The sequence below is a fragment of the Bos grunniens genome, chromosome 13 (assembly GCF_055505025.1).
Source record: "Bos grunniens cultivar Pamir isolate PY7600 chromosome 13, Bosgru_T2T1.0, whole genome shotgun sequence".
NCBI classification, from domain to species: domain Eukaryota; kingdom Metazoa; phylum Chordata; class Mammalia; order Artiodactyla; family Bovidae; genus Bos; species Bos grunniens.
In genome coordinates, this window is record NC_141177.1 from 32,815,719 (window position 1) to 32,829,578 (window position 13,860).

Genomic DNA, 13,860 nt, shown 5'->3' on the forward strand with positions numbered 1-13,860 from the left:
GGTAACATATGCCCCATTTATTTCATAAGCTCTTTTTTGTGTATGTGCATGATCCAAATATGGAAAGAAAATTGAGTGTGCAGCAAATTCTGGGTACCAGTTAAATAGCAAAGACACACGCAGTAGGGAAGAAACAGCCTTTGGCAGAATTGAGCCAAGGGCGGCTTTAGGCAAGTACTGCTCTAGGTTTTTAATTTTTCCTCATTCTCCTGCCTTTTTAGTGTAACAGACACCTAACCCCCTCTTGCTGTCCCCTCAACCCAATTTCTTGAGTCTTAGATGTACTACCTGCTCTTTGGCAGGCAGCTGCAAATAAAATTTCAAAGTCTAAGCATGTGTTTGCTCACTTAATTAATGTAAGCAACAGAGAACTAAATTTGAACTTTGGAAAAAGTCTGTTAATAAATGACTAATAACAGAATTGTCAGAGTGTAGAAAGAAACACAGGGGGAAAAACATCCCAGGGTTTGCAATAGCCCAGGAAAATGTCCTCTCGGCTTGTTTGCATCAGTGATTATGAACAACATGCTAAATCTGTACTTCAGAAGTCTATATATGACTATTATAAATCTGGGGCAAATGATCAGGAAACCTTGGCTGATAATATTGCAGCATTTTCCAGGTAAGAATATTTTTAAAATCATGTTTTAAAATTATACAAAGATATTCTATCAAAGCACAATATTTCAGTTTTAATAATGATGGTATGGACTTACTTGTTTAGATATTATGTTTAGTAGAGAGGGAAAATTCATGGGGCTGTGAGAAATATTGGGCTTTAAATTTGCTTGGAAAAAGCTAACCCTAAATTTCCTCACTTGGAATTATGTGGATAATTCACCTAACTGTGTATAAAAATGGTGATAAATTCTGATGATTCCATTCTCTTTTTCTCTGACAGTCTAATTTATGGTATAGAAAACTGTTAGTATTAAACAGGAGATAACTGTCTTATCTGGGCAAACCAGATCAGATGGTTGCCTCAAATGTTGCCATCATGCTGCTTTTCCATTATCATTCATTTTGATTACTGTTTTCTAAACTTTTACTTTAGATTCAAGTTTGTCTATATGGCATTAATCTTTCACTTTGTGGTTTCTTTTCTCCTCCAAAGGGCTTCATTTCTCTTCCCAAATTAGTTTTCCACTGACTTTCATATTTCAAAGCCCAAGATGGTGGATGTCACAGCTTATGCAGTTAGGAAATGGTTTATTTGCTGGAGTAGGGGAGGGGAGCCCTCAATATACTACAGTCTATGAGGCTCATGCACCTGTAGTGAAGCCAGCAAATGTGGGCACTCATGGATGGTAATAAACAAAAAGGGAAAAAAGTACCCAGGTGAAAGAATCTGCCTTTCTTCCTGATTTCTGCTTTAGCCTAGAGCAAAATCACTCAGGCTCATTTTCCTATGTGTGTATTAGGAGAAATGAAATCATTCTAACCATGGTGTTTCCCAGCAAACAGCACCAAATCACCTACAAATCAGTGTATGAGCCTGAGTGTGGGGTGAAAGGCAGGGGAGGCTTCCCCAAACTCCTTCAAGCCTTGACTTTGTCTCAGATCTTTCCTGGGACACAAATGAGATTTAATAAATGCTAGGGAGCCATGGAAAGGGAAAAGCTGGCAAAGAGTGGAGCTGCTTAAACTTCTGATGATTTTATCCAACTGCTTTGGGGTATTTCAGGTCCTTCAATGTTTTCTGCTGTCAGAAGTTGCCCCTACTTGGGCTCATCTCAACTCTGTTCACAAGTGATGTGGTTTGCCTATTAGTAGTTTCCTGAAAGCAACACTTAAACCCAAATAGGTAATTTTAACCAAGGAAATCTCAGGGCCTTGGGAGGATAATGGAGTTGGTGTCCATCAGCATTCCTCAAGGCACAGTGCTCAAGGGACCACCTAGTCCATTTTTGCACAGCCTTCCTCGCCCTTTAACACCCCTCACCACATGCTGGTTGGTTAATTGCCTCACACATTAGGTATCTCAGTGGGTTCAATTCAATACATGTTGAGGATAGAGTGAGCCAGGTGAAGAAAGTTCTTGTCCAGTGGAGCTTACATTTCAAGGGATGCACATTGACCTTTGGCCTCCAAAATACTGGTGGCTGAACTGGTGAAAAATGGACCCAAAACAATTGGCCCAATGGACATCTTCAAGATGGAGCGAAGGGGTGTAGCAAACCAGACACCTCTTCAACCCTTGAAATTCTAGAAACCTTGTGAGACACAGAAGACTGTGGTGACTTCTGTGTGGCCTGGAAAAGCACCTCACAGCTTCTGTGAATTACACAGCTATCCCCAGCAGTGGGTATTCCCAGCCTACTCAGCCTAAGTATTGAGTGAGTAACTTAGGGACAGGACACAGACAATGAGAAGGAGTTTTAAATGCCACCTTTTCTATGAACCTTGAGCATTCTCTTTTGTTCAGCTTTAAAGGAGGGAAAAATGTACTATTAGACTCTTTTTTTTCTTCTGGAGGATAGAGGATTATTATCAACCATGTGAGGAGCTTTTATTACAACACACATTGCCTGTCTAGCATCTCCAATCCTTTTTTTGTCATGTAACTTGCTGGATGAACTTTCAGTTCTTACTCTGTATCATAAAGCTGATCAGATCAGATAAGATCAGTCGCTCAGTCGTGTCTGAAGAAGAGAAGTGAAAAGCAAAGGAGAAAAGGAAAGATATAAACATCTGAATGCAGAGTTCCAAAGAATAGCAAGAAGAGATAAGAAAGCCTTCTTGAGCGATCAATGCAAAGAAATAGAGGAAAACAACAGAATGGGAAAGACTAGGGATCTCTTCAAGAAAATCAGAGATACCAAAGGAACATTTCAGGCAAAGATGGGCTCAATAAAGGACAGAAATGGTATGGACCTAACAGAAGCAGAAGATATTAAGAAGAGGTGGCAAGAATACACAGAAGAACTGTACAAAAAAGATCTTCACAACCCAGATTATCACGATGGTGTGATCACTGACCTAGAGCCAGACATCCTGGAATGTGAAGTCAAGTGGGCCTTAGAAAGCATCACTACGAACAAAGCTAGTGGAGGTGATGGAATTCCAGTTGAGCTACTCCAAATCCTGAAAGATGATGCTGTGAAAGTGCTGCACTCAATATGCCAGCAAATGTGGAAAACTCAGCAGTGGCCACAGGACTGGAAAAGGTCAGTTTTCATTCCAACCCCAAAGAAAGGCAATGCCAAAGAATGCTCAAACTACCGCACAATTGCACTCATCTCACACGCTAGTAAAGTAATGCTCAAAATTCTCCAAGCCAGGCTTCAGCGATATGTGAACCGTGAACTTCCTGATGTTCAAGCTGGTTTTAGAAAAGGCAGAGGAACCAGAGATCAAATTGCCAACATCTGCTGGATCATAGAAAAAGCAAGAGAGTTCCAGAAAAACATAAAGCTGATCACGTGGAGGTAAAATAGATGTTCTTCGAGGTGATGGCTTTGGCTTGATGGGATGAAGGCAATCAGTCTGAAAGCTCTCATTCTAATTCAAATGAAGATGACAAATCAAGCAAACCTCAGATAACCCACTGTGACACACGACAGAGTATTTTAAAGACAGTTGTGAAATTTATAACCTCCCTATCCCAGGGGTATAGCAAATGGTGTGAATGCACAATGACACCTTTTATCTCTGCACCCAGCTCTGACAACCACCTTTTGGGGTTCTGGGGACACAGACCAGTTAGGTGACAAAGCAGTTGCTTGGAGATATTTTTGGGTAAGACTTGAGGTTGTAATGACATTGTGTCTGCTTCACACACACACACACACACACACAAAGACAAATAAAGTCAAATAGAACTACCCAAAGAACGGAGTTTCCTATTGCAATTATGACAGGAACAATGAAAAATGTCAGCTTGTTAGATTTCGTGTGGGCTGAAAGTTTGGAGTTAATTTTCAAAAGGATAGTTCTTAGATTCTCTTATACATTAACCAGGGTTATAATGTGAGAAACACATTATCTTTCTCAAACATGGTCTGCACACATTTTGTGGCTTTTTGTGAAATTATCTGGTGGAATATGATTCTCCAATTTGGGTGTTTATAAGTCATGGGATATTAGTAAAGGAAGCTCATCGTCCCTAATGCACTTAGTGACACTGAAAATTGCATGAATTTTCTCAAATAAGAGGTGGTAAAAGTGACATCATTCCCTCTCTTAAACATTTGAGAAGCAATATATATTCACCAGGGGCATTGTTAGTGTTCTCATAGGTGTAAATGTCACAGAATCATTCAGCTACTTGGCACCACAGGTAAGCAAGCTGATTTTTCTCTTGCATTATGAAAAGCGGTTAATTGTCTCAGTTTTTGAAAAGTCACATGGCAAGAGATCTCACATGAGTTCCGTCATCTTCTCATCCTTCTCCGTCCTCATCATTCTTCTCCCTTTTCTTTTCTTCTCTTCATCTCCCTCCCTCTCCCCTGGAAATCTCTCTCTCTCCCCACGTTGGACCTCAAAGCTGTGGTTTTTTATCCAGACATGTATTACAAACTACACACACAAACACATGTGCGCACGCGTGCGTGCGCGCACGCACACACACACACACACACATGCATATTTCAGGAGATTCATGGGCCTTCTGAAACTTATCTACGCACAGAGGCACTCCGAAAATGGCTTGACTGTTTAAATATAGTATTTACCTGGCTGTGTTTTCTTCCGACTTAAATTCCTTCTTCTTTACCAAGTGTCTCAGAAGTATCAATATTCCAGTTAAATGTTTTAAAGTTCTCTCAATATTGAGAAATAAATAGTAACAAATAAGATTTTAAAACTTGTAGCATATTTTACATATACATATACACAATTTATGTATGTATATATATGTTATGCATTTTTAATGCTTAGAATAAGTAATTCATGTGGAGAAATTAATATGATCATCATTTTTATTGCTTAGTTGCTAAGTCGTGTTGGACTCTTTTGTGACACCATGGACTTTAGCCCACTAGGCGCCTCTGTCCATGAAATTTTCCAAGGAAGAATATTGGAGTGGGTTGCCATTTCCTCATCCAGGGGATCTTTCTGACCCAGGGATTGAATCCGAGTCTCCTGCATTGGCAGGCAAATTCTTTTCCACTGAGCCATTTGGGAAGACATGATCATCTTACAGTACTTATAAATTATTAATTCACTGTGTTGAGTTGGTGGGATTCAATAACAGCACAGAACTTCAAAACTGGATGATGAGAGGGTTTCTTCCTTCATCAGTGTACTTCCTCTTGGGGACCTGATTTATGATAACATAAAATTGAGGCCCTTGTTGGATGTTAAAATGATTTCCACTTTTGCACCACTTCATTTAAGAAACCTTTGAAAAATGTTTATTATTCAGCTGGTTCAATTGTTTTGTCAATCTTCATATTTTTTTCCAAAGTGGAAGTCCCATAAAACCAGGGTCCAAGGTTGTAGTAAGCTAGTTTTATGTAAGATTGTGAAAAAATAACTTAAATTCGGGATGAGATTGGGTGGGGCTTGCAGAACTATTGGGATTACCTGACAAGGTTAAGTTGTAATTGCTCTTTGGAACATTTCAAAATGTGAAGGACTTTTTAGAAAGCATACATTTTCCACGCCACTGATCTCATCTAATTTGGTCTAGGAATTGCATTTTGTGCTGTTGGTTGATGCCTCTGTAATGTCATCATCAGGGCAGAAAATTATATGTGTGGGAAGCAAGAGCATAGTTATTAAAGTGACTTCGCCACCTCGTGGACAAGCATGAAATTGCTGCCTGTAGAGGAAAGGGTTGAGCCTTGCGTGATTCAAGGGGAACTGGATATCTGAAAATGTTCCTTCTGACACACAAACACACGCATGGCTAATGCCCTGCAGCTCTGTGTGTGCTCTTCATAAAAGCTTCCATTGTTTTCTCAGCTCTAAGTAAATATTAATGCCTTCCAAGGCCAGCATGCCAACGGCTGCTATTAAATCTTTTTCTCTCATTCTAATAATACACTTAGAGATGACTGGTAGTAAAATTTCTCTTCAAGGTTTCTGCATCTCCCCATTCAGAATGGAGATCAAAGAATCATGCTGTGAGGGTCAGTTGAGAAGAAAAGACTTCCAGCAGCAGAGCATGTGGTGTGACAGAAAATCAAGACAATTATGTTGTTCAAAGGAATTGCAGAGAAATCACCGTTAAACTTCTTTATTATGTTTTGCAGGGGTTGGATGTTTTTACTTTATTATGTGAGGAAGGATTATATTACAGACCCTTAGCTATTCCTCAAAGCAACATTAAGGCAGAATTTCTTCTTCCGCTGGAGGAAGTAGGCTTCAATTAAGTCTTGGGAGGTTCCATTTATTTTGGTGACTCTGTTACTAAATCACACTTCACTGTATTAATGAAAAATCTTGATCTATCTGGAAGCAGAATTAAATCTAAGTCCTGAAGGTGAGTGCTAGTTAGGTATATATGCATGTGTACTCACAGGTTTATTGCCTTAATGCTCATGAGAAACTGGGGCTGTATGTTCTTCAGTTTTTTTTTTTGTTTTTTTTTTGTTTTTTTTGTTTTTTTTTTTTTATTTATTTATTTATTTATTTTTTATTTTTTATTTTTTTTTTCTAATTTTATTTTATTTTTAAACTTTACATAATTGTATTAGTTTTGCAAAATATCAAAATGAATCCGCCACAGGTATACATGTGTTCCCCATCCCGAACCCTCCTCCCTCCTCCCTCCCCATACCATCCCTCTGGGCCGTCCAGTGCACCAGCCCCAAGCATCCAGCATCGTGCATCGAACCTGGACTGGCAACTCGTTTCCTACATGATATTTTACATGTTTCAATGCCATTCTCCCAAATCTTCCCACCCTCTCCCTCTCCCACAGAGTCCATAAGACTGTTCTATACATCAGTGTCTCTTTTGCTGTCTCGTATACAGAGTTATTGTTACCATCTTTCTAAATTCCATATATATGCGTTAGTATACTGTATTTATGTTTTTCCTTCTGGCTTACTTCACTCTGTATAATAGGCTCCAGTTTCATCCACCTCATTAGAACTGATTCAAATGTATTCTTTTTAATGGCTGAGTAATACTCCATTGTGTATATGTACCACAGCTTTCTTATCCATTCATCTGCTGATGGGCATCTAGGTTGCTTCCATGTCCTGGCTATTATAAACAGTGCTGCGATGAACATTGGGGTACACATGTCTCTTTCCCTTCTGGTTTCCTCAGTGTGTATGCCTAGCAGTGGGATTGCTGGATCATAAGGCAGTTCTATTTCCAGTTTTTTAAGGAATCTCCACACTGTTCTCCATAGTGGCTGTACTAGGTTGCATTCCCACCAACAGTGTAAGAGGGTTCCCTTTTCTCCACACCCTCTCCAGCATTTATTATTTGTAGACTTTTGGATCGCAGCCATTCTGACTGGTGTGAAATGGTACCTCATAGTGGTTTTGATTTGCATTTCTCTGATAATGAGTGATGTTGAGCATCTTTTCATGTGTTTGTTAGCCATCTGTATGTCTTCTTTGGAGAAATGTCTATTTAGTTCTTTGGCCCATTTTTTGATTGGGTCGTTTATTTTTCTGGAGTTGAGCTGTAGGAGTTGCTTGTATATTTTTGAGATTAGTTGTTTGTCGGTTGCTTCATTTGCTATTATTTTCTCCCATTCTGAAGGCTGTCTTTTCACCTTGCTAATAGTTTCCTTTGATGTGCAGAAGCTTTTAAGGTTAATTAGGTCCCATTTGTTTATTTTTGCTTTTATTTCCAATATTCTGGGAGGTGGGTCATAGAGGATCCTGCTGTGATGTATGTCGGAGAGTGTTTTGCCTATGTTCTCCTCTAGGAGTTTTATAGTTTCTGGTCTTACGTTTAGATCTTTAATCCATTTTGAGTTTATTTTTGTGTATGGTGTTAGAAAGTGGTCCAGTTTCATTCTTTTACAAGTGGTTGACCAGATTTCCCAGCACCACTTGTTAAAGAGATTGTCTTTAATCCATTGTATATTCTTGCCTCCTTTGTCAAAGATAAGGTGTCCATATGTGCGTGGATTTATCTCTGGGCTTTCTATTTTATTCCATTGATCAATATTTCTGTCTTTGTGCCAGTACCATACTGTCTTGATAACTGTGGCTTTGTAGTAGAGCCTGAAGTCAGGTAGGTTGATTCCTCCAGTTCCATTCTTCTTTCTCAAGATCGCTTTGGCTATTCGAGGTTTTTTGTATTTCCATACAAATTGTGAAATTATTTGTTCTAGCTCTGTGAAGAATACTGTTGGTAGCTTGATAGGGATTGCATTGAATCTATAAATTGCTTTGGGTAGTATACTCATTTTCACTATATTGATTCTTCCAATCCATGAACATGGTATATTTCTCCATCTATTAGTGTCCTCTTTGATTTCTTTCACCAGTGTTTTATAGTTTTCTATATATAGGTCTTTAGTTTCTTTAGGTAGATATATTCCTAAGTATTTTATTCTTTCCGTTGCAATGGTGAATGGAATTGTTTCCTTAATTTCTCTTTCTGTTTTCTCATTATTAGTGTATAGGAATGCAAGGGATAAATGAGGAGAAAATAATCCTGAACAAATAGGAGATATAAATTTTGCAGAGAGAAAAGAGAACTAGTTTTCCTGTAAATTTTACTAGTTTGTTTCTTGGTTTGTTAGTAACTTACATTGCTACACAAAAGAACTGCAGAAAAAATAATTTTAGATAATGGTCAGGGGTCAAAAATTCTTTGGGTCAAAAATTCCAGTCTCTGCCAAATAACATTTTTGGGGAAAATGCTCAATTTACTAAAAAAAAACCCCATCTTACCTTATCGTCATACTTCAATGGATACAGAATTCAGATCAAGGATTTTGAAGAAACCACATCATAATTTTACAAGTAATTGCCTGAAGCTACTGTCTGTAAGAAAAAAGAACAGTTGACGTAGACATAGGATATCTTCTTAAACTCTAATCTAATGCCCATGCCATTCTATACTGTCTTCAAAATGGCTTGGAAGAAGTGAAATGAAAGCTATGTTCACACAGAAACCTTCCGGTGAATGCTTATGGTGGCATTATATATTATCACCCCAAGTTGAAAGATTCCAAATATTCTTATCTTGAGAATGGATAAACTGTGCTACATTTTTACGATGGAATACTCACCATCAACTGAAAACGACAATTATTGATGCTTGCAGCAATATGGATGAATCTCAAAAGCATTAGGCTGAGCTAAAAAAAAAGTGAAAGTGAAAGTCACTCAGTCATGTCTGACTCTTTGCCACCCCACAGACTATATGGTTCATGGAATTCTCCAGGCCAGAATACTGGAATGGGTATCTGTTCCCTTCTCCAGGGGATCTTCCCAACCTAGGAACTGAACCCAGGTCTCCCATATTGCAGACGGATTCTTAACCAGCTGAGCCACATCCCAAGCCTGATTCAAAATGCCATATACTAGAGTTGACCTTTGAATATGGATTTGAACTTAGCAGGTACGCATATACATGGGTTTTTTTTTTTTTTTTTTTTTTTACACCGAAAAGGTAGTACATGATCTGCAGTTGCTTGAATCTGTGGATGTGAAACCAGAGATCTGGAGGATCCAACTGTAAAGTTATACACAGATTTTCCACTGTGCAAAGGACTGACCCACCCCACTACCCCTGCCCTGTTCAAGGATCAATTATATATAATTTCAGGACGAACTATATATGATTCCATTTTTATGATATTCTTGCAAAGTAAAACTATAGGAACAACAACAACAAAATGATCAGAGGATGTTAGGGGATTGAAAGGAAATGGGGCAATTTTTCAGGATGGTGGAACTCTTCTAGATCTTGATTGTCTGGATATGCAAATGTGTTTCTCAAAGAGCAAAAGGCTGTAGACTCAAATGGGCGATGTCTACGGTTTAATTGTTCTTGACTAAGAACAATAACTTGAGAGGTTTATTATTAATCTTATTGATAACTTTCTATCTTAACAAGCATTAAAATTTCCTAATTTCCTTGAGCTTTGTGAAGTAATTTGCTTGCTGGGAAATACACAAGAATATCTTCTTTTTCTAACTCAAACACTTGAAATTCTCAAACCTTTTCTCCACCCTCCCCCAAATTCTAGGTGGAAGCTATATCCAAGGATGCTCCGGAATGTTGCTGAAATAGACCTGTCGACTTCTGTTTTAGGGCAAAAAGTCAGCATGCCGATCTGCGTTGGGGCCACTGCCATGCAGTGCATGGCTCACGTGGATGGGGAGCTTGCAACGGTGCGAGGTAGGAAGAAGGTTCTCACTCAAAGGACAGAAACAAACTAACATTTAGTGACTGTCTCCTCTGTATGCATCAAGCAAACACTTCCCTGGATGTTTTTATACTCACAATAGTTAAGCTCACTGACTGGCATAGAAATGCCTGTTCTTGCACGTCCTGCTCTTCTACCTTCTAGATGTATTACTTTAGCAAGATACTCTGTGTGCTTCAGCTTTATTAGCTGTAAAATGGGGATAAAAATAACACCTACCTCCCTGGATTACTGTAAGGATTAACTGAATTTTCACATACAAAGTACCAGTACCTGGCATGGAGTAGTGGCTCACTGACTTTTATTCATACTGTGAGTATTAATATCAACATCTCAAAAAATTGAGGTCTGAGAAAGGGACTCACCCATGGTGACACAACTAGGCATACAGAGATGGACTCAACTTCACATCCACCTCATTTTCAAAGCTCTTTTTGCTTCCCCTAAACCCACATGATTCTCACTGTCAAACAGCAAATACTGTGACTTGGTTGGTTATGTTTTCTGCTATAGTTTGCTTATGGATGGGTTATATTCCCCAAAATAGAGTGTTTTCAACTGCCTTAGGAGGGAATAATGAGAAATTCAAATATGAAATGCAGAAATTCCTAATTAAGGGTAATTTGTCAACTTCCCAGTCTGCTAGCAACTATGGATATTTGAAAAGGTATGTGCAGTGATAAATCTCCCCACATTCTGCTTCAGAAGCATGTATAAAAGTTGGTAACACATTTTATCTGATTTTTTTTTTTTTTTTATGCTAAGGACGGCAGGTAGGAGAAGGAAATGGCAACCCACTTCAATATTATTTCCTGGAGAATCCCATGGGCAGAGGAGCCTGGCAGGCTATAGTCCATGGGGTCGCAAGCGTCGGACAAGACTTAGTGACTAAACCAAGGAAGGCAGGAAATTCAGGACCAAAGAGCAGGAACTAAATACTATTTTTAAAGAATTTTAATTCTAAGAATCAAGGAGCTTGTGAATTCACTTTCCTCCTTGAAATGTCTTCCACAAACTACTGCTTTGAATATCAGCCTGACTCAGTGAGATTGTGCTGGGAAGATTTAGGTCTTTAATTTTGGGACCACAGAGACAAGTGACCCTTGGAGCCCCAACCATTTATCTACAGTAATCCTGAAATATGGAGAGAGAGAAGGGGAAAAAGGAGAAATGGTATTGGTCTACTTAAAATTTGGATAAGAGAGAACTTCTCAAACATGTTATAGATCACAAAGAGTAAAACAAAAGCAAACAAGTCAGCATACACACAAAAATGGAAATTTCCACACTCTCAAATTTCTATAAAAGATTAAAACAAATGGTAAACCAAAATGAATTGAAAAAATATGAGACTGCAAAAGGTTAATGTCCTTTTTGTGTAAAGAGCTTTATGTTTGAATAATAAAATAACATATAACCCCTAAATGGAGGAAAAGATGTAAATGAAAAAATTCAAATAGGACATTCACAAATGTAGACATAAAAATGGCCAATAAACATATTAAATATATAAAATATTTTATCATATCCATGATTATCAAATAAATATAAATTATAATATTGTGTTTTCTGACTATCAAATTATATTATTTTAAGATTAAATCGTGGGATGAGGTTATATGCATGTTGAAAATGTGCATTTTTAAGAGAAACCTATATGCAGGTCAGGAAGCAACAGTTAGAACTGGACATGGAACAACAGACTGGTTCCAAATAGGAAAAGGAGCACGTCAAGGCCGTATATTGTCACCCTGCTTATTTAACTTATATGCAGAGTACATCATGAGAAACGCTGGACTGGAAGAAGCACAAGCTGGAATCAAGATTGCCAGGAGAAATATCAATCACCTCAGATATGCAGATGACACCACCCTTATGGCAGAAAGTGAAGAGGAACTAAAAAGCCTCCTGATGAAAGTGAAAGAGGAAAGTGAAAAAGTTGACTTAAAGCTCAACATTCAGAAAATGAATCATGGCATCTGGTCCCATCACTTCATGGGAAATAGATGGGGAAACAGTGGAAACAGTGTCAGACTTTATTTTTGGTGGCTCCAAAATCACTGCAGATAGTGATTGCAACCTTGAAATTAAAAGACACTTACTCCTTGGAAGGAAAGTTATGACCAACCTAGACAGTATATTAAAAAGCAGAGACATTACTTTGCCAACAAAGATACATCTAGTCAAGGCTATGGTTTTTCCAGTGGTCATGTATGGATGTGAGAGTTGGACTGTGAAGAAAGCTGAGCACCGAAGAATTGATGCTTTTGAACTGTGGTGTTGGCAAAGACTCTTGAGAGTCCCTTGGACTGCAAGGAGATCCAACCAGTCCATCCTAAAGGAGATCAGTCCTGGGTGTTCACTGGAAGGACTGATGCTGAAGCTGAAACTCCAATACTTGGGCTACCTCATGCGAAGAGTTGACTCATTGGAAAAGGCCCTGATGCTGGGAGGGATTGGGGGCAGGGGAAGAAGGGGATGACAGAGGATGAGATGGCTGGATGGCATCACCGACTCGATGGACATGAGTTTGGGTAAACTCCGGGAGTTGGTGATGGACAGGGAGGCTGGGCATGCTGCGATTCATGGGGTTGCAAAGAGTCAGACACAACTGAGAGACTGAACTAAACTTAGGAGGAGTATAAAGTGGAATAATCTTTCTAGAAAATAGTTTGGAACTGTTTGTCAAAGCTTTAAAAATACCAATTCCATGTGATGCTATAAATTTCCTCTAGGAATTCCAAGGAAATATTTATGATTTTGAGGAATGACATTTCTTCAGGAATTTTTATGCCTGTTATTATTATTTTTTAAGTATTTGCCTATTTGGCTGTGTCAGGTCTTAGCTGAGGCATGAGGGATCTTTTGATGCAATGCAGATTTGCAATGAAGTTTCAATGTGGGGTCTAATTCCCTTGCCAAGGATGAAAACCAGGCCCCCTGCATTGGAAGTGTGGAATCTTGGCCACTGGACCACAAAGGAAGTCCCGTCCCTGTTATTTTTAATAAGAAAAAGTTAGGAAAATAACTCAAATGTCCCAGAATTAGAGATTGGTTGCAAAAAAATAGGATGCATAAAAAATGGGGTAAACATTTAAAAATTATATGAAATGAAGAGTTGACTGGCATAGAAATATGTTACAATATAAGAATTTTTAAAAAGCCGTTATAAACTGTATTAAGGTCCTAGAATATATTTACTTTTGAGGACCAAGAATGTAGACCACATTTTACAAAATTTTATTTGTGGGTTATGGATATTCTGACTATAGGATCAGATGTGACTCTATAACCTTCTTATTTTTGGTCTATATGTATAGAATTTTCTTTGATTTAGAAGAGTGCAATAAAAGTTAAATTTAAAATAAGAGAGAAAACTGGAGAAGGAACCATGGAGGAATGGATGAGAATGGAAGGAAGTGAAGAAGGCAATAAGCAAAGCTTATTGAATTGATAAAACACCCTGAAGCTGCAAATTATTTTTACATAAATCACTATATTTGCTATTTGACAGGTGTCACTGTCCCCAGCAGGTGAAGAGCTGGTTCCATACAGAGCAAGTTTTC

At 38.4% G+C, this 13,860-nt stretch overlaps 1 protein-coding gene across 5 annotated transcripts in view; it reads left to right on the plus strand.

Annotated features, from left to right (window-relative positions):
* Nucleotides 1-426: 426 nt before the first annotated feature.
* The window catches only part of HAO1 (hydroxyacid oxidase 1), a 151,392-nt gene continuing 137,958 nt past the window's right edge, over nt 427-13,860 (plus strand). For 2 of the 5 annotated variants that reach the window (XM_086333405.1, XM_086333407.1), the window contains exons 1-2: nt 438-622; nt 10,115-10,266. In XM_086333405.1, coding sequence (XP_086189531.1) covers nt 486-622; nt 10,115-10,266 — 289 coding nt within the window. In that variant the 5' untranslated portion in view covers nt 438-485. Of the gene's footprint in view, nt 623-10,114; nt 10,267-13,860 lie in introns of all 5 variants that reach the window. The other 3 variants (XM_086333406.1, XM_086333409.1, XM_086333408.1) reach the window with 3 other exon arrangements.